This window comes from Bufo gargarizans, chromosome 2 (genome assembly GCF_014858855.1).
Source record: "Bufo gargarizans isolate SCDJY-AF-19 chromosome 2, ASM1485885v1, whole genome shotgun sequence".
Lineage (NCBI taxonomy): Eukaryota > Metazoa > Chordata > Amphibia > Anura > Bufonidae > Bufo > Bufo gargarizans.
In genome coordinates this window covers 58,846,783-58,870,135 of record NC_058081.1, presented here as the reverse complement: position 1 = coordinate 58,870,135, position 23,353 = coordinate 58,846,783, and the positions used below count along the sequence as shown (strand labels likewise).

At 44.7% G+C, this 23,353-nt stretch overlaps 1 protein-coding gene across 2 annotated transcripts in view; it reads right to left on the bottom strand.

Annotated features, from left to right (window-relative positions):
- Positions 1-1,248: 1,248 nt before the first annotated feature.
- Positions 1,249-23,353, bottom strand: part of PLAT (plasminogen activator, tissue type) — a 34,710-nt gene continuing 12,605 nt past the window's right edge. For both annotated transcript variants that reach the window (XM_044278991.1, XM_044278992.1), the window contains exons 3-15: positions 20,852-20,935; positions 19,351-19,393; positions 17,924-18,055; positions 17,319-17,429; positions 15,298-15,472; positions 12,740-12,831; positions 8,611-8,782; positions 7,663-7,748; positions 7,212-7,404; positions 6,996-7,132; positions 5,210-5,350; positions 4,261-4,409; positions 1,249-3,045 (exon numbers count right to left, since the gene is read on the bottom strand). In XM_044278991.1, the coding sequence (XP_044134926.1) occupies positions 2,878-3,045; positions 4,261-4,409; positions 5,210-5,350; positions 6,996-7,132; positions 7,212-7,404; positions 7,663-7,748; positions 8,611-8,782; positions 12,740-12,831; positions 15,298-15,472; positions 17,319-17,429; positions 17,924-18,055; positions 19,351-19,393; positions 20,852-20,935 (1,683 nt within the window). In that variant the 3' untranslated portion in view covers positions 1,249-2,877. The remainder of the gene's footprint in view (positions 3,046-4,260; positions 4,410-5,209; positions 5,351-6,995; positions 7,133-7,211; positions 7,405-7,662; positions 7,749-8,610; positions 8,783-12,739; positions 12,832-15,297; positions 15,473-17,318; positions 17,430-17,923; positions 18,056-19,350; positions 19,394-20,851; positions 20,936-23,353) is intronic.

The window sequence follows — 23,353 nt, the reverse complement described above, 5'->3', positions numbered from 1 at the left end:
GAAGTCGATTCGCTCATCCCTAATTATTATCATTAAAAAAAAAAGGGCCACAATATCAGGCAGGTGTGAATACGCCATAAGCAGTCCATCGCAATCGTCAAGCCTGAATCTTGTAGAAGCAGCTGTCGAATAGGAACCTAATATTCTCCCACATGGGCTTAAATCCAGCTGTTGTGTCCTACAGGAGCAGTAATGTAATACGCCGCTCACAACTGGGCCATTGTCTGCCTATACATTATAGATGACTGTCACCAGATCTGACATCGCCCGGACCACAGTGCCAGTCCTTGCGTCTATTGACGTCAGACATGGTCCAGCATGGTCCTGTGTACTTTTACCGACGTGTGAATGTCATGTGACTGTACCTAGTAAATATGAAGACGGTACCTATCTATTAGCTATTTTAATTAATACAGACTACAATTGATTGTAATACTTTTCTCAGTGTTGAAAACACTGAAAGTCATAAAATGAGTGGGAGCTAGCCCGAAAAAACAGAAAACTCCCCAATTTATACTGTACATATAAAGAGGTTGTCAAGGTTTTGTGACCAATAAAACAAACCTCATACATATAAAACTAACAGGATCACGTCAAGTAATACAATCAGCTGATGATCATGTAACCAAGGTATACATGTATGCCAGTAGTGGTCTCTCTACATTCATTGATATATATTCATTGTAACACCAGGTTACGTGCTAGAAGACGGCCATATTGACCCCGACCCCTTTACCCAATCATTGTTCTTTTCATATACTTTTTAGTATGCTTTTTTTATTTTTATGTATTGCTATCTGGAAACAATCAGCAAGTTGGCTTCCTGCTGTTGCTATCTATTATTACTAGGGTGGCTTTATTTTTATTCTAATTACCCAAGACAGGCAGTTAGGCTACTTTCACACTGGCGTTTTGGTTTCCGTTTGTGCGATCCGTTCAAGGCTCTGACAAGTGGTCCAAAACGGATCAGTTTTGCCCTAATGCATTCTGAATGGAAAAGGATCCGCTCAGAATGCATCAGTTTGGCTCCGTTCCATCTCCATTCCGTTCTGGAGACGGACACCAAAACGCTGCTTGCAGCGTTTTGGTGTCCGTCTGACGAAACTGAGCCAAACGGATCTGTTCTGACACACAATGTAAGTCAATGGGGATGGATCCGTTTTCTATGGCACAATCTGGCACAATAGAAAACGTATCCGTCTCCTATTGACTTTCAATAGTGTTCAAGACGGATCCTTCTTGGCTATGTTACAGATAATTACAAACGGATCCGTTCTGAATGGATGCAGACGGTTGTATTATCTGAACGGATGAGTTTGTGCAGATCCATGACGGATCCGCACCAAACGCGAGTGTGAAAGTAGCCTAACACATATATATCCAACCTAATACCTCTACCTGATGGTGTCCGCGTCATATCAGGCCAGCAGGGAACATTAAAGAGGACCTTTTATGGTTTTGAATTAATTGAGATAAATACCTTTTTTTGCAGGGTACCCCCGCTGATGCTGCCACCCTGCCTGATTTTTTTAAAATACCGCTCATACGCCCCCCTGCCCCCCCTGCACTTTTCTCGCTCAGTATGCCAATACTGAGCATCGGTACAGGGAGGAGGAGACGCCAGGGTTTCTCCTTCTCCCTGGCTGTGCCGCGATCCAATGACAGCAGAGAGCGTCACAGCCAGGGAGAAAGTGAGCTTTTTTTTTTTTCTTCCTGGCTGTGATGCTCTCTGCTGTGATTCAAAACCATTAAAGGTCCTCTTTAAAGGGGTTTCCAGGACAGGGGTTGTCCACAGATTGTTTGTGGTATTGCAGCTCAGTCCCATTTACATTGGTGGAGCTGAGCTGAAATACCAGACAAAACCAATGGACGGCTGTAGAGCTAATTCGGCAATAAAGCTCCCATCCTGGACAAGTCCTTTGCCTGTCAGGCCTCATGCACATGACCATGTCCATTTTGAGTTTTTTGGGGGACCCATTGACTTTAATGAATCTGTGTTTTGCATTTTTCAGACATGTTCTGTGATGATCTGTGCGTTTTCCGCATCTGTATGTCTGGATTTCCGCTTCGCAGAAAGATAGAACATTTCCTATGCTTGTACCGCAAAGTTCAGTTTTTAGTTCATTTTAAAGGCGCTTGCCCACGAAAAAGATTTAGCACCTATCCACGGGATCCCGAGACTGAGGGTCTCTTGTACTCTTGAACGGAGAGGTGGTCACACATGTGCACTACTACTCCATTCAAGTCTATGGGACTGACTCGGCTATCCCCATCAGTCGCCTAGGCGTGGACTGAAGCATGTGCATGAGCGACCACAAAAAAAAAACATGGGTAACTAAGCCAATTACAGTTCCTTTACACCAGTTTTGATAAATCCCCCCCCAAAATCTTTCCCATACAGAAGAGTGGATATCAGAGAACTGTCATTGCTTCCTCAGAGTATTCTTCAGGCTTCTATTGTCTTGCACCAAGTATGGAGCTCACGTCCAGGTAACATCCTTCCACCGCTTGCTTTATGAATATGTTGGCTGAATTTTGTCCGTCAGCATGGAAAATAAACTACGATTGGGTCATCGTAACACATTCAGAAGTATCTGTAGATCCATTCGGATCTTACAAGACGTAGTGTCACCTTTGAAATTCCAGCTGAATGAACCCTCGGACAGGGACGGACCTTCGGAATACTTCTCATCCAAGTCTCCAGACCTGCTCTGAAGCTTGTGCTTGGTCTTTGTACGATTAAATATAAAATATCATAAATATCCATTACACCCATCACGCAGCTCACGTGTGGCCCCTGTTAGCCACGGCTGGTCTTTGGTCTCTGACATGTCCAGCATTGTCTTTAGTGGTTTGGGTGGTAGTGTCCATCAGGTCTCAGTTCAACTGAATGCCTGTCTTTTGCCGTATCCAGTCTATATAGCGGGTCACTCGGGTATAAACGCCAGGCCTGTCCTTTACCCCGCACTTATCTCCCCAGCTGATGACACCAAAAAGGTGCATGCGGCCATCAACAGCACACACGAGTGGCCCCCCGGAATCGCCCTGGAAGAAAATATTACATTGTAAGACATTATGGAATACTGTTCTTTGCTCTTCCACTTGTACAGGATGAGAAAAACATGGCTGCTTTCTGCCAATAACAGCCCCACACCTGTCCACAGGTTGTCTGTGGTACTGCAGCTCAGCCTTGACTCACTTCAATGAAAAAAAAAACTGTCTTTTTTGCGGTGCAACCCCTTGAAAATTGGTGACCAAAATCCCTGCCGATCAGCTGATACTGCTGGGGAATGCACTTCTCTATAGCGACCACTACAGAGGAATCATAGTATTACATGACCCTCATCCAAATATATTTCGTGGCTTGACCCAGTCCACCAGAACACAGACCACTCTTTCCTGGCAGCTCTCTGCACTTGTTAATGGATGAGAATGATGTCCCTGTGACCTTCCAGGGCTTTAATATATCCATTCTTGATGCCCCCCTTGCTCAACTTAAAATGTGTAGTGAACCAGAGACCTCCTTTCTGGTCATCTATAGGATGCCTTAATTTATTTAAACTGATAAGAGCTTTAACTATATAGATGCCAGAACCCGAGTTTGGGGGCCTCTGTATACTATGCCTGGCATCCAGCTGAAAAGGACATTTGGGAGAAGGATTGTGAGGAGACCCTTGTTTTTCAAATGGAGCTAATTAGTCCTCCTGAAAATACTGCCTGTAATGCTAATTAGCTGAAAGCATGTCATTGACAGCAGATCCCAAATGTCCTTTTCAGCTGGATGCAAGTCGCCATATACAACCATCCAAACTTTGGTTGTGGCCACAAATGAGGTGCTTACAAATGGAATGTGTCAATAGCAGATTCATTCTAGGCCCTTATATAGGCCTGTATGGGGAAATCTGGAGACTGTGATGAGATTTCCAGCATTAGGCAGGGTTCACGTTACGTTTTAGTCCTCCACAGTGCTTTCAGTCAAGGGTACACCTGAAAATGGTTTTCAAACATATACTGCGATGGGTATATTTATTTTAATAGGTAAAACAGAGTTTCAAAAATTCATCTGACCAAAGATGAATCCGTCAGCTCAATCTACCCATCGCAGTACATCTCTGAATAACGATTTCCAACATTTACCCCCTGATGGAAAGCCCTGCAAAGGCCTAAAACGCGACGTGAACCCGGCTTCATAGGATTTGCTTCCATTTTTGGAGTAGAAATACAGATGTAAGTTCAACATTTGAAAATGCAAATGGTCACCTGGCAAGCATCATCCTGGTTAACTGGGTCGCCGGCGCACAACATGTTGTCAGTGACCGTCCGCTCAGATAGTCGTTCAGGGGAGCACAGGTTGTCAGGATACAGCCTGACATGACCTTCTTTCAGCTGCTTGGACAGGAATGGAGAGTCTGAGAGGAGAAGAAACAGAGTTAAATATAAGACGGCCATAGAAGGTTGTAGAAGACACGGTGGCATACATGGTAAGTGGTTGCACTTAAAGGGGTTGTCTGGGTTCAGAGCTGAACCCGGACATATCTCCTTCTTCCCCCACTCAGCTCCTCTGACAGGAGGATTGGAGCATTTCATGCAAGGGCTTTTTTGGTTTGCATTTGGACACCGCTAGGCAGAGGCTTCCGCCTAGTAGTGTTGTTGGTGATGTCACCCGCACTTTTGGGCGGGCTAATTTGCATATATTAAAACATATTTTTTCTCAGCAATGTGGACACATATGAACATGGGACCAACACAGATGTCTTCAGCTGCCGAGCGCACATGTAACAGGTCAGCCAGTGTCATCGGTACAAAACTGCTGACAGATGCACTTTAATACTCAGTTTCCCATAATTGTGAGTACGGTGGATTTGACCATTTATTGCACAATACGTTACCACAAATATGACTGAAAAGGCCAAAATCAGTACTTTTGACTGTGTGACACCTTGTTCTGGATGTTGTCTTGATGTCTACAGAAAATATCCTCCACTAACTGAGGTGAAAAATGGTATTGCAATAAATGCTAAATCCTTATTCCCCAATCACCAATATCCATATGACATATTATATTATTTCAGGTTCCATACTAATTCATTATATTTCTATGCTTATATAATAATTACATATTGGATCAATTTTATATCCCCCCTTTAGGGGTCTATTCAAACATGAGAGGTCGTACGCTAGATTTTCCTGCTTATTGTGGTTTTCTTACCATGTGCATGTTTCCCAAATCCTGAGATTTCGCATTCTGTCCAGTCCGGCAGAGTCTGGTCATTGACAGGCATACATGCCGGCCGAGCGCTGTCCGTCTCCATAGCACACGACCCAGAGGAAGACTTGAGCTTTAGAAGAGCTGTGAAGGCAAGAATCATCATGAGATACAGTATATAGCATCCACAGAAGGTAAGCAATCTCAAGGACTGGGCCCATTTTCATACAATTGGGAGGTTGGAAACAAATACGCAATTCCTCCATTGTTTTGCGGGTTTACATGTACAGAAGTCACTTTGCGGTAAAAAGGACATGTTATTTGGTTGGTTAGTACGATTACAGCTATACCAAATGTATATACTTTTTCTTATGTTTCAATGTTTTGCATTTTTTTTTTCCTTTTCTTAGTTTTTTTTATATTTCTAAAAAAGTTTTAATTTTTTTACATTCATTTTTAGTCTCCTAGGGGACTTGAACATGTGATTGTTAGATCGCTTATACCATAGACTACAATGGTTTACCATTGCAGTCTATGGTAAAATTCTCGTGTTTCTATTAAGCCCTGCCACAGAAAAGGCTTTACAGGGAGTCTAGTTATCAGACTGTTTGCATAGAGCCACACCTGTGGTTCACCTGATTAAGAAGCTTTTTTGCTTTTGTTGATCTGAGTGCAAGTTATGATAATTTTTTTTTCTAGGCAAATTAGGCCTTTGGTGCAATGAGGGCATAACCATTGCTTTTGTTGCACCCAAGCTCCACTCGTTTCTGCAGCCAGCCCGCCCTCAGCAAGGCAGTGGAAAGCCAGGCAACAAGAGCAACGGTAACGCCCTTATTGCACCAAAGGCCTAATTTGCATACTAGGAAAAATTATCATAACAGGAAACAGAGCCTTGGATCAACAAAAGGAATAACAAAGTTTTAACCACATGACTTAATTTTAGGCTCCTGGCCCCAAATACAGAGCCCCCCCCCTACTATGTGCCATTTACAGTCAAAAACTGTCATCTTCTTATGTGGCCGAGGGGCTTTTGAACTCCTCAGGCATTAGGGCTGTGTGCGATATCTACCTCTGTACCCCTTTAGTTCAACCATGCTTAAATGAACTCAATGAGGGTCATTTACTAAAACCAGCTTTTTACGCAGTTGTTAAATTCCCCCCTGCTCTGCTGTAAGATTCGGCTAACATATGACGGGGCGTGCGCCCATCATAAGTTAGGCGCATTTACATCAGCCGTGAACCTGGGGGGGGAAAAAATCTGCGGAATAGTTTTTCGCCAGCATTTAAGCTTGGAAACAGGCGTAAATGTTAGTAAATTTGCAAGGATCTAGCCCCCGCCATTCCTCTGCCACTCCCAAGTGACAAACATGGCGCAAAAACGCCCTTGTGACTAAATAGCATTGCGCAGGCAAAAGGGGTTTGCAACTTTTATTTTATTTTCATGCTTCAAAAAGGTGTAGAGCACTTTGTAAATGAGCCCCGATATATGTGGACTCATCTTGAAGGACTGGCATCTAGATGGAGCTCAGGTAAACCCTAATCTTTGGGATTTCATATTCAGTCTGTTGGAGGTTGAAGATGTGGGTAATATTTGAAGAACCAACATTTAGTCAATAGGCTGTGCCTGGTATTGCGGCTCATCCCAAGTGAATAGGGTGGAACTGCAATACCAGACACGGACAATGGAGAAGAGAGGCGCTGTTTCTGGGAGAAAGAAGGCCATGTTTTCTAATCGCATACGGCCCCTTTAACACTGACATAAGGAAGGGTATTCTCAGTGTATACTAACCAATGTCATTGTCAAAGGTGAAATCATCGAACTGAGGGTGTATGAGTAAGCTTTCCACTCTGAAGCTTTGTTCCTCCTGCCCGGGTACTATCTGCATTGTCCGCCCCAGTTTTACTCGTAATAGATCCGGAGAGGACCTTAAAAAAATATATAAACGCTGTCAGTAACAAGATCGGACGTATATCAAGCATCACTTATGATAAAAAGAATACTCACTCTTCATGGAAGCAATGGGCGGCCGTCACCACCCAGCAGGGGCTTATGAGTGTCCCTCCACAACGAAAATACTCTGTGCCCCTGGACACGCGAAAGATGGCCGCTGTCCACGGGTGAGAGGTTATATGTGCAGATTTACCCCCAGCGATTCGGAATCGAGGCTTTAGCTGAGGTCGTCGGATTCCACATGTAGCTGTCAAAAAAAAAAAGAAGAGCAACTTACTTGAGCTGGACATACGCCATTCAGCGGAAAGCTATTCTTCCTACCCCATACACATGCATGCTCGGCTCAGCCAAGTATCCGTTTATACCCAATAGGGAGAGGTGAATAAGAGGCTGCCAGACACTTCTGCCAGTGGCAAAGAACGGGCATGTTGACCTTCAGCATGCCCAATCCTTCCTTCCCATGGTAAAATAGCCTAGACTAGTTCTTTCATTCGGTTTGACTTACAGCATCGGGGGACGTCGCAGAACTGCCATGACACTTCAGTGCCGTTCATCACATGACACCAAGGACGGACGTCATTGTCCGGATTCCTGCAAAGCACATAAGATGACATTACTTATCAAAGTATCCAACCAGCAGAGAAGGGGTTAAACAGGACCGGTTGGGCCGCCTTCACATGCAGCATTTTTTATTTATTTTTTGCAGAGATTTCTGCAATTGAAAATCAGTTCCGTTCATCTGACTGGGGCTTGCCGAAATCCACGTGCTTCCCCCCCAAAACATCCCCATTCAGATGAATGGAAGTGATGTGTTTTAGCTAATGCTTGTATCCCCATAAAATAACCACTCTGTACACCTGTTCTTACAACTGTGTATTGTGCCGCCCCTCTCTTATTCCTCCTGGAAATGGATGACTATACGTACAACTGAGAGCTAGCATTCTCGTCAGCAATGGGGGCCAGGTTCCTTACACACTTCAACAGCAAAACCCTTGTCCGACCGATTCCTGGCATTATTGGGCAGTATCAAGCAATGCAGGATCCGTTAAATCCATTTTGTACAGGGCCGAGAGTTTTTCTCTTCTTTAGGCCTCAAGCACACGGCCGTTGTTTTGGTCCGCATCCGAGCCGCAATTTTGGAGGCTCGGATGCAGACCCATTCATTTCAATGGGGCCGCAGAAGATGCGGACAGCACTCCGTGCGCTGTCCGCATCCGTTGCTCCATTCCGCAAAAAACATAAAACCTGTCCTATTCTTGTCTGCGTTTTGCGGACAAGAATAGGTAGTTATATTAATGGCTGTCCATGCCGTTCCACAAATTGCCGAACGCACACAGACGCCATCTGTGTTTTGCGGACGGCAAAACACACAACAGTCGTGTGCATGAGGCCTTAAGGTGAGTAGACTTGCAATACATTTGAGAATCCCATGACATATAAGCCTTGCCCTTACCTGCAGTAATTGTGGCTCCCCAGTCCTAATCGGCGGGCGCTGCCTGTCCAGGCACTGAACTGCTTTCTTTTCAGCAAGGGGGAGTCCCAACGCAAGCAGCTGGCACCAGATAGCGTGGTAGTCCGTGATCCTTGGTATGTGGTCCCTCGCTCGGAGTAGCAGTCTGTCGTGTCTGGTCAGGAGGAATATCTTTATTATATCTAGGATATCTCATGATCGAATGAATAGTGAATTATCGGCCATTCATGTGTCTGCACAGTTATTAAAGTGTTTGCACCTGTTTTAAGTCTAAAAAACGCTGTTTTTAAGTCGCATTTACTACTTAAATTTCGCCTGTTTTGGCAGCTTTTGCACCTTGTTCGTCTAGTTTGATTTTTTTTTTTAAAATTCAGAAGTTTCCTAACTTTTGTGACTTTTTTCCGACCTCTCTATGCCGTTGCGCCTTATTCTGCACCTGAATTTGTCACAAAAACAGTTTAATTTCCCACCCCAGGGCTGGTGTCGTTTTTTTTTTGCATGAAAAGGCGCACTTTCCTGGAGACATGCGACTTTTCTCTGCACAGATGGGACTATTTTTCATGTTCAAATAAATTAGTCCAGTCTCAGTGAATATGAACCTGTCTCACTAAAAAACACCACCAGAGGGCAGACTAATAAAAATACGCCTAGTCTAAAGCCTCAGTGTATCACGGACGTGTGCTGCACGTGTTCTCCACGGACAGCACACGTCCCTATTCATTTGAATGTGTGTATTCACACATTAGTGTTTCAGCACGGTCCGTGGGTCCGTTTTTTTAGCACGGATGCATGCTCTATTTTGTCCATGTTTAGGGATCCATCACGCCCATTATAGTCTAAGGGTCCGTGAGAACCACAGATGCCATCCGTGTTGCATCCGTGTTTCACGGATCATTAAGAAGAGATTCTTTAAAAAAAATAATTCAGCTGCTCAGTGTCAGTGAAACACGGATGCAGCACGGACAGCAAAAAACTGACACACAGACCCAACACGGATCCTTCACGGATGCATCACTGACCACCTGCTCACGGATTTGAGCACAGACACAAACGTGTGAATGAGGCTTAAGGGCTCATGCACGCGAACGTATTTTCTTTTCAGTTTAGTTTTTTTTTTGCAGACCGTATGTGGAACCATTTATTCCAATGGGTCTGCAAAAAAAAAATGAAGTTACTCCGTGTGCATTCTGTTTCCGTATGTCTGTTCCGCAAAGGATAGAATATGTCCTATTATTGTCCGCATTACAGACTAGGATAGGACTGTTCTATTAGGGGCCAGCTGTTCTATTCCGCAAAATACGGAATGCACACAGACATCATCCGTATTTTTTGCAGATCCGTCTTTTGCGGACCACAAAATACCTACGGTCGTGTGCATGAGCCCCAATTTATCAACGACTGTGCGACTTTTAATGAATACTCAGCAAAAGAATGAAATACGCCTTTATAATTGTGTTTACAAGATGTGATTAGAGATGAGCGAATTTCAGGTTATGAAATATGAAATTCATTTGCGCTTCGTTTGGTGGTAAAAGCAGAATTGCGTTATGGATTCCATTACCGAGGACCATAACGCAATTGTATGATGGAATGCTTTTAGAGGCATTCCGTTATAATAGAGGCATTCCGTTATTCATTCCGTCATAATAGAAGTCTACGGCCTGCATAACGGATCCGTCCGGAGAGGACTCCCCTTCATAACGGAAACGGGACGGATCCGTTATGCAGCCCATAGACTTCTATTATGACGGAATCCATAATGCAATTCTGCTTTTACCACCAAACGAAGCGTGAACGAATTTCAAAATATGAAATTCGCTCATCTCTAGATGTGATGTGATACATGGCAGTGTAAGGCTTATGCGATACACTGCAAGTTATTTCTAGTTTATGCCGTGTAGATGTATTCAGTAATATTGTGTAGGTGTCCCTCATAACAAACCTACAATCAAAAGGCGAAAAACAAAGTACCACTAATGACCTCTAGGTGGCGTCAAAATAAAAGAATTCAGTGACCTTCAGACGACTTCTATGTATACTGTCTCATCAAGTTTTAAAGGGTTTTTCCAGGACTGTTAGATAATGATATCCTCAGGATAATTCATTAAAGGGGTAATCCTAAAAAAGATAATGATGACGTATACTCAGGATGACATGACCTATCCTATTATCACATCAGCTGGCGCCCGAGTCCGATCAGCTGTTTCAGGAGCTCCAGTGAGTGCTGCGGGCTCTCGACAGCTTTCCAAGCACAGCGCCATACATCAGATAGTGGCAGTGCTTGGTATTGCAGCTCAGGCCCATTGACTTGAATAGAGCTGAGCTACAAATAGGCCACGTGACCGATGTACAGCGATGTCACTGGCGTAGGAAGAGGCCATTGCCCCCACCGATCTGATATTTATGACCTATTCTGAGGACAGGTCATCAATATCTTTCCCCGGATAATCTGTTTAATACCATATCTGTGGGGTCACACACCTGGAACCCCCACCAATCTGCCGTTTTGGGCAGCCTACCGTGAACAGAGCTGGAAGAAGAAGGCTCCCTCCACCGTGTAGTTTCCAGTACCAGCCTACTGCAACTCAGCTTCCATTCACTTGAATCCACTTTCAGCTGAGCTGCCGTACCCCAGCACCGCCAACACAGGGGACAGCGCCTTCTGTTTCTGGCTCCATCCGGTTATAGTGGCTGCACAAAACAGCTAATCGGTGGAGACAAGTGCTCCGATAGGATAGGTCATCAATATCAGATTGGCAGGGTATGACACCCGGCACCCCCGCCAATCAACTGTATGAATAGATGGCGTCCGCAGTGCACACGTGCCGTCTCCCGTGTCTCTTCCTGCTCTCCGCCTTATGTCTATGGCAAAGCAGCAGCGGAAAGGAAGAGAGAAAGGACACGGCACGTGAACACTGCGCGCGCTGTCTCTTCATACAGCTGATCAGCGGGGGTGCCAGGTGTCGGACCCCCTCCGATCTGATATTAAAGCCTGGAGAACCCCTTTAATCTCCTCCTTTCCTTTGATCCATGGCATCATATAGACATAAATAAAATGTATCCACTATTTGCAGAACCTTTGGAGGAAAGATACAGGTATAATCCCTGTGTCATTCACCGTCCCTTTAAATAGGAGCTGTCCCCTCTCCTGACATCGTTTTAGTAACTACTTCCATTCCCCATCTAAATAACAGTTCTGGAGCATCTATTCTTATGGCTCTATGTTGTGCCATTCCTACTAGAAGTGTATGCAGGATGTGCCAGCAGATAGGTGTTACCAACTGGGGGGGTGTCCCTGCACAGTCTGACATCAGCAACACTGATTGGGCAGAGACAGATACACCCGATACTGGTAACACCCAGCGGTACCTTTACTGCAGACTGCCGGCATATTATTTGTAAACTTCTAGCAGGAATAATAGAGGAATGACACAACACAGAGTCATAAGAACAGAAGCTCCAGGATTGTTATTACATGGGGGATGCAAGTAGTGACTAAAACAGACCTGTCAGGAGAGGGTAGGGGTCCTCTTCAAGTCCACAAAGCATAACACAGGGTATCCGATTTCCCAAAAGTGTCCCTTTAAAATAAAAATATCACCAACAAATTATGTTCCCTAATGTTTTCTAAGGTTTTCAACCATTTCTTAGTTATACCCAGCTTTCCTGAGCCCTGATAAGCAAGTCTGCCTCATTAGGCACCAAATACAGGAATGGGGATGTATCCCCAGGGGTATAGGTGTAGAGCAGGGGCCCTCTAGCTGTTTCCAAACTACAACTCTAAGCATGCCAGGACAGCCTACAGCCATTAGGGCATGCTGGGAGTTGTAGTTCTGCAACATCCCTGGTATAGAGGGTGCACCGGGCCCTGGTGCCACACGAGAAGACATGTCACAGATTCTGCATTAGGACCCAGGAGCTTATCCCTGTATACCCGGGCAGACTTGTAGTAAAGGCGTATGCAGTAATTAGATGCTAGTAATAATTCCGTCACTACGTGTAATTTATATCCAGAATTGCTGGAAATGCTATTGTAATACTACGAGCAGCTTCCTGGCAGCTCCTCCTGTGCTACGACAATGGACGCTCTCCAGGCTGGGCTGGCACTCACTTGCTCGGCAGGCTGGCACACTGCAGTAATCCCAGTTGTACTTCCCATTCTTAAATATATAACACCAGGGAATTTTATCGCCATCCGGATTCCTGTAAAATAATAAATCACTTTAATCTAGGTGCCGCAGCCGCTTCCAGTTCATCAGTTTTATGATTCCATAAATATCTAATAGCTGGACATTCACCAAAATGATTACCTGCCTCAAAACCTCCTCATTCTACTACTCCTGCCGGGCTCGCCAACTGTGCCAGGAACGTGACCCGTACTGGTGCCAGAGAGTGGCAATAAATACTTCTCACTAATTCACACTGGTATTGTTGGTCTTTTCCTCAATTCTTCCTGCTACACGGCTACTGAAAACACTTTTATAGCCAGATATAACTACAGCCTAGAATTAATTGACAACTGGGTGTTAGCAGTTGAGGGTATAGACTTGCGGAGTCAGATACTGTCCAATCAGGGCTGACTGTGTAGGTCAAATTATTTATAGATTTCTAGTAGGAATAACAGGGGAGCAGCCCAGTTAATTAAAAGATGCTCCAGAGCTGTTATTTCATGAAGGGGGGTTACTTTCCAAGAGCCAAAGAGCCAACATTTTTTTGTTTTTGTATCATGGGATGGGGGCTTGCTTTTTGCAGGACAATTTGTAATTTTTAAAGGCACAATGTATATCATGTATTGAAAAATGGGGGGAAAAAATTCCACATACGGTGAAATTAATGGTGGGAAAAAAAAAACGCAAAATCCATAGATTGCAATATTATTATTGCAATCAATTGGATTTTTACTGGCTTCCTATTAAGCATTGCCCCAGGCAGGGCTTAACAGGCAGGTTCTGACACTGGGTTCAAACCTGAGCGTTTTACAGCACGTTCAAACGCGCTGTAAAACGCTCAACACATGAAAACCAATGCTTCCCTATGGCCCTGGTTCACACTTGAGCGTTTTACAGCGTGTTTGAACGCGCTGAAAAACGCCCTACGCTCAAAAAAGTTCTTGAGCTTCTTTGGGGCGTTTTGTCGCGCGTTCCCGTACATAGACTTTCGGGCACGCGCGACAATGGGCGTTCGCTTGTCTCTGTATGCGCGATTGTAAACGCCGGTACAATCGCCCATACAGAGCGCTCCTTTCAGAACGCTCAGGTGTGAACCCAGGGTTATGGTAGGCCTGGGAGGCTTCACAAGATCTCAGGCTGCCATAACAACCAATTCAAACTCCATGACTTTGCCCCTGGGGAGATCAGAGTACAGAGGGAGCCCTCTCCCTCTATCTAAGGGTTCATGCACACAAACGTATTTTCTTTCTGTGTCCGTTCCGTTTTTTTTGTACGGACAGTATGAGGAACCATTCATTTCAATAGTTCTGCAAAAAAAACGGAAGTTACTCCATGTGCATTCCGTTTCCATATTTCTGTTCCGCAAAAAAATAGAACATGTCCTATTATTGTCCACATCACAAACAAGTATAGTACTGTCCTATTAGGGGCGGACCGCAAAATACATACGGTCGTGTGCATGAGCCCTAACTGTACAGATATCACATTCGATATTGAACATGGGATCTGAAGGGTAAAACGACCAGGATCTGTGTAATACAGCATCAGGGTGTCACCTGTATTACACAGCTGTCACCTTCTGCGTATGGAGTAGGATCAGCTGATGAGCCCACTCCATATACCCCTCGCGAGCCACTGCCGTAAAGTTACTTCAGGGGGCATGAAAGGGTTAAAGCAGTTTTCTGGCTTATGTCAATTTCAATCATCGAGTATTGACAAGTTCTGCAACTTTCTAGTATACTTTAGGTTTAAATCCCTTACTATTTTACAAGATCTCTGCTTGCTGGCAGTGACTTGTTTTATATCCAGAAGTTTAAAGCCTCTACAGACCTAATAATTCTCACAACAGAGCGTTTGCTACAGTTGTATCAGTGCAGGCAATCATCTCACCCTGACCTCCAGACTGATACATTGTAGGGAATAAATGATCCTTTAAAGTTCCCTTCAAGTGCAGAAATATTCTGAAGGTCTGAACAACAAAACAAATGAATTTACTAATTATAACACAGGAGTTTACAATGAAATGTCCTGAAAATGAACCCAAGTGTAAAGACAGTGGGAGAAAACTGTAGTGTCGGGAGGAAAACCCTTCAATAAGTGAATGTACCAGTTCATTGCTCAGGTTGTTGTGTGAGATTATTAAAACATCTTTGAGTTCTTACACAAACAGCGCCTCTCTTATCCACAGGCTGTGTCTGGTATTGCAGCTTAATCCCCATTCAAGTCAATTGAACTGAGCTGTAATACCATACACAGCCTAGGGACAAGAGAGGTGCTGTTTCTTGAAGAAAGCAGCCTTCTTTGTAATTTCGTACAACCCCTCTAAGGGTGATGAAAATATTTACTGTATGTTCTTTATATTCGTGAAAATCCCTTTAAAAAGTAACTTGAAGATATCACCGACACCATGGTTCCAGCAAAAGACTGCAAGTGAACATATTCTCTGCCAACATATTCCTACCAGTAGGGGGCAGTATACACACAAATCATGCTGTAGTACCTGCAATAGTTGTGGTTTCCCAGGCCGAGTTCTTGTGCGTCCTTGTGCTGACCATTGTACGGCTTCTGACTAAGTGCCTCAGACTTCCAGTTCAAACAGACCAGTCCGCTGTTAGTCCGACTGTAGTTTCCTCGGAAGAACTGTCCTGAGCCCTCGTAACAGGAGGCCAAAGTATCTGCAAAGAGTTAATCAGATACTGAACATCACAGGACAAAATCAGGGGACGAGGGGAGACCCCTTATTATGTACTTTTAACCCCCTGGTTAGGTATTTGATCCCTCCCACCACCCCATTGTCCCAACCGCAATCATCCGTTTTGTGGTCCGCAAAAAATGGATACTGCACATGTGCTATCTGCAATTTTTTGTGGACCTCCCATTGACCTAAATGGTTCTGTGGATCGCATTTTGTAGACCAGAATATGACATGTTCTATAATTTGCGTAACAGACATACGGATGCGGACAGCACACAGATCACACATAGCAGCTGCATGGCCTGCCTCTATGGTGCATACATCCTCCACGGGCCCCATAGCAGCTGCATGGCCTGCCTCTGTGGTGCATACATCCCCCACGGGCCCCATAGCAGCTGCATGGCCTGCCTCTGTGGTGCATACATCCTCCACGGGCCCCATAGCAGCTGCATGGCCTGCCTCTATGGTGCATACATCCTCCACGGGCCCCATAGCAGCTGCATGGCCTGCCTCTGTGGTGCATACATCCTCCACGGGCCCCATAGCAGCTGCATGGCCTGCCTCTGTGGTGCATACATCCTCCATGGGCCCCATAGCAGCTGCATGGCCTGCCTCTGTGGTGCATACATCCTCCACGGGCCCCATAGCAGCTGCATGGCCTGCCTCTGTGGTGCATACATCCTCCACGGGCCCCATAGCAGCTGCATGGCCTGTCTCTATGGTGCATGCATCCTCCACGGGCCCCATAGCAGCTGCATGGCCTGCCTCTGTGGTGCATGCATCCTCCACGGGCCCCATAGCAGCTGCATGGCCTGTCTCTGTGGTGCATGCATCCTCCACGGGCCCCATAGCAGCTGCATGGCCTGTCTCTATGGTGCATGCATCCTCCACGGGCCCCATAGCAGCTGCATGGCCTGCCTCTGTGGTGCATACATCCTCCACGGGCCCCATAGCAGCTGCATGGCCTGCCTCTGGGGTGCATGCATCCTCCACGGGCCCCATAGCAGCTGCATGGCCTGTCTCTATGGTGCATACATTCTCCACGGGCCCCATAGCAGCTGCATGGCCTGTCTCTATGGTGCATACATCCTCCACGGGCCCCATAGCAGCTGCATGGCCTGCCTCTGGGGTGCATACATCCTCCACGGGCCCCATAGCAGCTGCATGGCCTGCCTCTGAGGTGCATACATCCTCCACGGGCCCCATAGCAGCTGCATGGCCTGCCTCTATGGTGCATGCATCCTCCACGGGCCCCATAGCAGCGGCATGGCCTGCCTCTGTGGTGCATGCATCCTCCACGGGCCCCATAGCAGCTGCATGGCCTGCCTCTGTGGTGCATGCATCCTCCACGGGCCCCATAGCAGCTGCATGGCCTGCCTCTGTGGTGCATACATCCTCCACAGGCCCCATAGCAGCTGCATGGCCTGCCTCTATGGTGCATGCATCCTCCACGGGCCCCATAGCAGCTGCATGGCCTGCCTCTATGGTGCATACATTCTCCACGGGCCCCATAGCAGCTGCATGGCCTGTCTCTATGGTGCATACATTCTCCACAGGCCCCATAGCAGCTGCATGGCCTGTCTCTGTGGTGCATACATCCTCCACGGGCCCCATAGCAGCTGCATGGCCTGCCTCTATGGTGCATGCATCCTCCACGGGCCCCATAGCAGCTGCATGGCCTGCCTCTATGGTGCATACATTCTCCACAGGCCCCATAGCAGCTGCATTGCCTGTCTCTATGGTGCATACATCCTCCACGGGCCCCATAGCAGCTGCATGGCCTGCCTCTATGGTGCATGCATCCTCCACGGGCCCCATGCTCATACCTATTTCACAGTGCTCTCCAGTAAATCCACTGAGACAATTACACAGGTAATTCGGGGAGTAAAGAGCCTGTAGACAGCGTCCTCCATTGTAACACTTGGTCTCCGAACATTCTGTGGAAAACAAAATTAATATTAATTTTATTGTCCATCCCAAGCCCATCTCCCACCTCCATCTCCTTTCTCCCTAATATTCAGAAGTTACATGGTATAAGTGAACAAGTAGCTAAAGCTACATAAAGGGGTTGTACAAGATTAGGAAAACATGGCTACTTTCTTCCAGAAACAGCACCACAACTGTCCCCAGGTTGTTTCTGGTATTGCAGCTCAGCTGTGTTGAAGTGAATGGAAGCATTACTGCAGTAACTAGCACTTTCCGCTGTTGGGTCTGGTACTACTGCACACCAGCTGATTGGCGCGATGTGGGGGTCAGACCCCTGCCTATCAGATATTGATGGTCTATCCTGGGGATAAGCCATCTATATTAAAGTACCTGAAAACCCTTTAAGGGTATTCTCCAACATGGAAACACCATGCGGATGTTGTCAAGATCAGATCTGAACCTGTGTTTAGGTACTTCTGCCATTTTCAGGTTGGATTTAACTCACCCATGAATGGCACACTGTGGCACCTGCTCCGCCCCTCCTCACAGCGACAGAACTCCACCCGCCGTCCAGCACGCCGCAGCCAGGTGTCTCCACCTGTGTAGATTTTTCCTGAGGGTCTTTCCATACACAAAGCTGTAAAATGAGGAAAAATTAACAAAATTAACTTTATCTGCCTCGCTCTGTTATCAGATCACCCCAGCTCATAAAGGAAGCCATTCTTGTAGAAGTTTCTGCTTCCCCCAAAACACCTTCACTAAATTGGTTGGAACTGGGCTTACTGGTGCTGGAGCTCATAAGGTCCACTGTGCTACTTAACCATTTATATTTTTTCATCCGTGACACCTGATTTTGTATGAATGCAGAAGTTTGTCGCAGTCTCGTCCCTGAGTTTTTAGGGCAATTTTAAGGATTTTTGAAAAGCAACCAATTAGATCTGGAGAGCCCTTGAGACTTCAAAAGGGGTTGGCCCATCTCACACATTGGTGACATATCGCTAGGATATGCCACCAATGTCAGATAGGTGCGGGTCCCACCTCTGGGACTTGCACTTATCTCTAGAAGCAAAGGAGAGAGCACCATGCATGTGTGGCGTGCTCTCCATTTTCTTCTAGGCGAGATTTCCGAAAAGAACCGAGCGAGCGCATTTGTTTTTTTTTGGAACTTCCATAGAAATGAATAGAGACGGCGCACTGCGCAAGTACGGCCACCTCTCCATTCGCCTATGTAAGAGTTCCGGAAATAGCCGAGCCAACTCTCTGGTATTTTTGCACTCCGACAGAAGTAAATGGAGGGTGACTTTGATTGCGTGGTGTACCCGCCTTCAGTTTGAACGCCCTTGTTTTAGAGATAGGTGAGAGACCAGCACATATCTGACGTTGGTGGCATATCCTAGCGATTTATCACCAATGTGTGTAATGGGCCAACCCCTAGATGCAGGTTCTTATGTGGAGAATTTGGTCTCCTGACTCCCGATTTGCCCACCTGATGAGGTGGCTGCCAACTGCTTCAGTCCAGGTGAAGAATGAATGGAGTGGTGGCCACACAAGAGCATGGCTGTCTGCATTCACCTTCTATGGGAGTTATGGAAACAGAAGGTAGCCCCAATAGTTCTCTTTACCTATGACAGGGATCCAGGAAGCTGAGATATGAGGGCTCCACCAACTAACTTTCCATATCTGAGCTTCCTAGACCCAAGTGTAAGCAGCCCAGTGCAATGGTCTCTTGACATTTACTTCAGGGACACCAAATTTTAGGTTTGAGAATAGTCCAGACATGAAGCTACCTTATATCTCATACCCTCATACTGTAAATCCTGCGTTGCTAATAGACTACCATGTACGCAACCCAACAGCATCTACCCCAGTATCTCATTTCACTACAGTACTAATGACCCCACCCACCCAAGAACAAAAATAGTCAATAATCACATTTATATGTCCTTGTTCCTCTCTTCTCTCGATGATGAAGGATCTAGGAAAGAAATAGTAGAGGTGTTAGGTAGGCATCCAGATCAATGGTCATCCAAGTAAAACAAGGACAACTAAAATCTACCAGAGCCTCTCAATTGTGTTTTAGAAACATAGAAACATAGAATGTGTCGGCAGATAAGAACCATTTGGCCCATCTAGTCTGCCCAATATATCTGAATTCTATGAATAGTCCCTGGTCCTATCTTATATGAAGGATAGCCTTATGCCTATCCCATGCATGCTTAAACTCCTTCACTGTATTTGCAGCTACCACTTCTGCAGGAAGGCTATTCCATGTATCCACTACTCTCTCAGTAAAGTAATACTTCCTTATATTACTTTTAAAACTTTGCCCCTCTAATTTAAAACTGTGTCCTCTTGTAGCAGTTTTTCTTCTTTTAAAAATGCTCTCCTCCTTTACCGAGTTGATTCCCTTTATGTATTTAAAAGTTTCTATCATATCCCCTCTGTCTCGTCTTTCTTCCAAGCTATACATATTAAGGTCCTTTAACCTTTCCTGGTAAGTTTTATCCTGCAATCCATGTACTAGTTTAGTAGCTCTTCTCTGAACTCTCTCTAGAGTATCTATATCCTTCTGGAGATATGGCCTCCAGTACTGCGCACAATACTCCAAGTGAGGTCTCACCAGTGTTCTGTAGAGCGGCATAAGCACTTCACTCTTTCTACTGCTTATACCTCTCCCTATACATCCAAGCATTCTGCTAGCATTTCGTGCTGCTCTATTACATTGTCTTCCCACCTTTAAGTCTTCTGACATAATTACTCCTAAATCCCTTTCCTCAGATACTGCGGTCAGGACTGTGTCAAATATTCTATATTCTGCCCTTGGGTTTTTACGCCCCAGGTGCATTATCTTGCACTTATCCACATTAAATTTCAGTTAAATTTTAGAGAGTCCTGAGCAAAGTACCTTCTCTCTGACAACCATATGTCCCATGTACTAGGGCATATGGACAGGGGTTGCTGCCATGAGACAATCCCTCTGAATATCAAGAATTTAACAAACTGTTCCATCAATACTTATAAACCCAAGTTCACTCAGTTGTGTCCATAGAAAAGAGGGTGTTCAATAGATAATATCAAAATAGTACCTCTATTATGGTGACAGAAGAGCTTGGTGTTTGTTTCTCACTTTAAACATCAAATCTCCATTCCTTTTTTTTTTTTTTTTCTAGCAATTGGAGAGAGGAGTCCCACAAAAACGTTCTCACCTTCTAGCAAGGGGGGTGGAGACAACCATTGGTAAGCCTCTTTGCAATACCATCCACATAACCTGGCTCTATGTTTTTTATGCCCTGAACTATATATAAATCATAAATCTAGAATGTTGGACCATGGGTAGTCAATATCCCTCAACAATAGAATGTAGGTTAAGGAATATATCCAACATTATCTTGTGTAGCAATCTTCTGGAGCATAACTTGATCAATCTTCTTACCTCTTTAGTAGATGATACAACCTCACCAAGGAGGAAGATTAATAAGATTGCCATTGCTCGGTGGCCAAGAAGATGGTTTTCAATCTGTAAGGAGGACACACACAAGTTAAGTAAGAAAGGGTCAGGAGAAGACTAACCCATAATTAAAATATTACACAGTTCAAAAGTTTATAAAATCAGTATAGAGATGGAGAGGTCTCCGCCACAATCCTCTGTTTACCATATCTCCTCATCTTGCATGGATTGCTTTATATTTTCCAGATCCCACTCTAGAAGCTAGGACTGTTTGTAACCTTCCATAGCTACATGCTAGCTTTGATCCTCTTATCCAGCAACTACTATATCTTTCCTATCTCATCCCTTGAACTAGGGCCTGGGTGAGGCATTCTTCCAGCTGTGAGACTCATCGTAATTTAGAGTCTTGTATATGTGGGGTCTGGAAGCAGCTTTTACTGAAAATTATCAGAGGACATATAACAGAACTTCCCGATATCAGCTCAAAGCAGCCTACACTTCCCGAAACAAAGACCTTCTGTCTGCCTTTCACATGGTGTTACGTTATACTGTCCATTAATCTAAGTGACAATGAGTCTTGGATTTATGGAAATGGAGAATGTGGTTTTTATCTGGGACCCCCCCCCCCCCCTTTTAAAAAAATAAAAAAATAAATGGTCATGACCACTACTGCATCCTGCTAAAGTCCTATGATTGCATGATTGGTCACACAATTACTGGAAATCTGTATGAGGTCAAAGCTGAAAGGTGTAAACAGAGACATTATATAGAAGGAGGCTGATGGCTGAGCAATCGTTGAACGCATGATCATCTGGTGAACAACCGTTAGTCTGTCATTGTTTGGCTAAAATATTTATTTTGGTTGACATCATCCATTTTCATCAACTTTAGATTAATATGTGTGGGCACCTTAAAGGGGTTTTCTGAGATTTTCCTTTGAATAGGTCATCAGTACCAAGGACCCCCCGATCAGCTGTTTGAGAAGGCATTGGCGCTTGCAGGTGTGCTGCTGCCGTCCCACAGCTTGGTCTAGGCAAGTGATGTCATGTTCATCAGTCACATGGTCTAGGCACAGCTCAGCCCCATTAAAGTGTCAGACCCTCACCAATCAAATACTGATCATCAAGTAAAAAATCTCGGAAAATGCCTTTAAACTCACAAATAATACTCAGTAAACTAAAATTAAACAATGCTAAAATTACATAGGTATAGTGCTTCCCCCCCCCCAAAAAAAAATATCTATACTGACCTCTTGGTGTACAAAGTGTAAAAAAAAAATTATATAACTACTACCACTAAGAACTGCCACTAATATGTCAGCTACTACCACTAATAATAACAATCACATCAGGAAACCATATACCCAATTCAAGTCTAAGCACCCCTAGTCCCCATGGGTGTAATTCATACTAATAACTTAAAGGTACACTACTATCTGTACTATGTGTCACCCCATATTAACAATATATAATATGTGAATATTCTATGTAATCTTTCATGGATTGTTTTCTGGATATTTTTAAGTCACTCCATGTATTCTACTTCCTGTCCTGGCTCTTTAACTTCCTCTGTTTGGGATTTTAGCACGGCAAATAGCCTCCCTTAACTTTTTCAGTCAGACCATTCACTCTGACCAGAGAGAGAACCCTCCACTAAAGCAATACCCATTACACTAAGCAATGCAATGTTCTTCTATGGACATCTATATCTATCTCTATCAAGAGAACATAACATACTGTTATGACAATTCTACACCTACTTTTATCACGAGGATTACACTGCAGATAACACGTTCCCTTCCCAGCAGCATTGAATTGACAATGGGTTCCCTGTCTATATAGAAGGTTTTATCATTTGTGCTGCTACAGGTGGTCAATATTTTGTATTTAATGTTCAGCGCATATTGCAACTGAAAACAAAAAATATTTTCTATGAAAATCGGTTTCCAAAATACCCCTTTTTGATGGGAGTGTCCCTTTAAGAGTACAGAAGTGAAGACATTTGGGGACTTTTTTGCTTTTCAATGGACATGCTTTTTAGTTACAAACAGTATAAATATGACTATAATTACATTCTATTTCATATCCCATTCAACTAGCATTTTGCAGTGATTTTGCTATATAAAAAGATACAAACCAGTGTATTAGTCACATGAAACGTGTCTTATTGGACGCTAAGATCTGAGTAGTGTGGTTAGGCTGGTTCAAAATACAACTCTATGTCTGAAATGGCATGACTCACGAGTTTGTGTTATAAAGTCCAGAAAAAACATTACTGCAGACCTAGTCTGACCCTCCGAATTACTAGAGCATCTCACAATTGTGTATTGGCTCATCTCCATTGTTTGGCCAAAAATGTACTTCACACTCTAAAAACCAAGAGTGCCTGCTCCATATAACTGTCTCCTTCATGGAAAATATCCAGAAGACCTCACTGCGATGGGCTAGTCATCGGCTGATGAATCTCAGCCGATCAGATTCCAGGAAT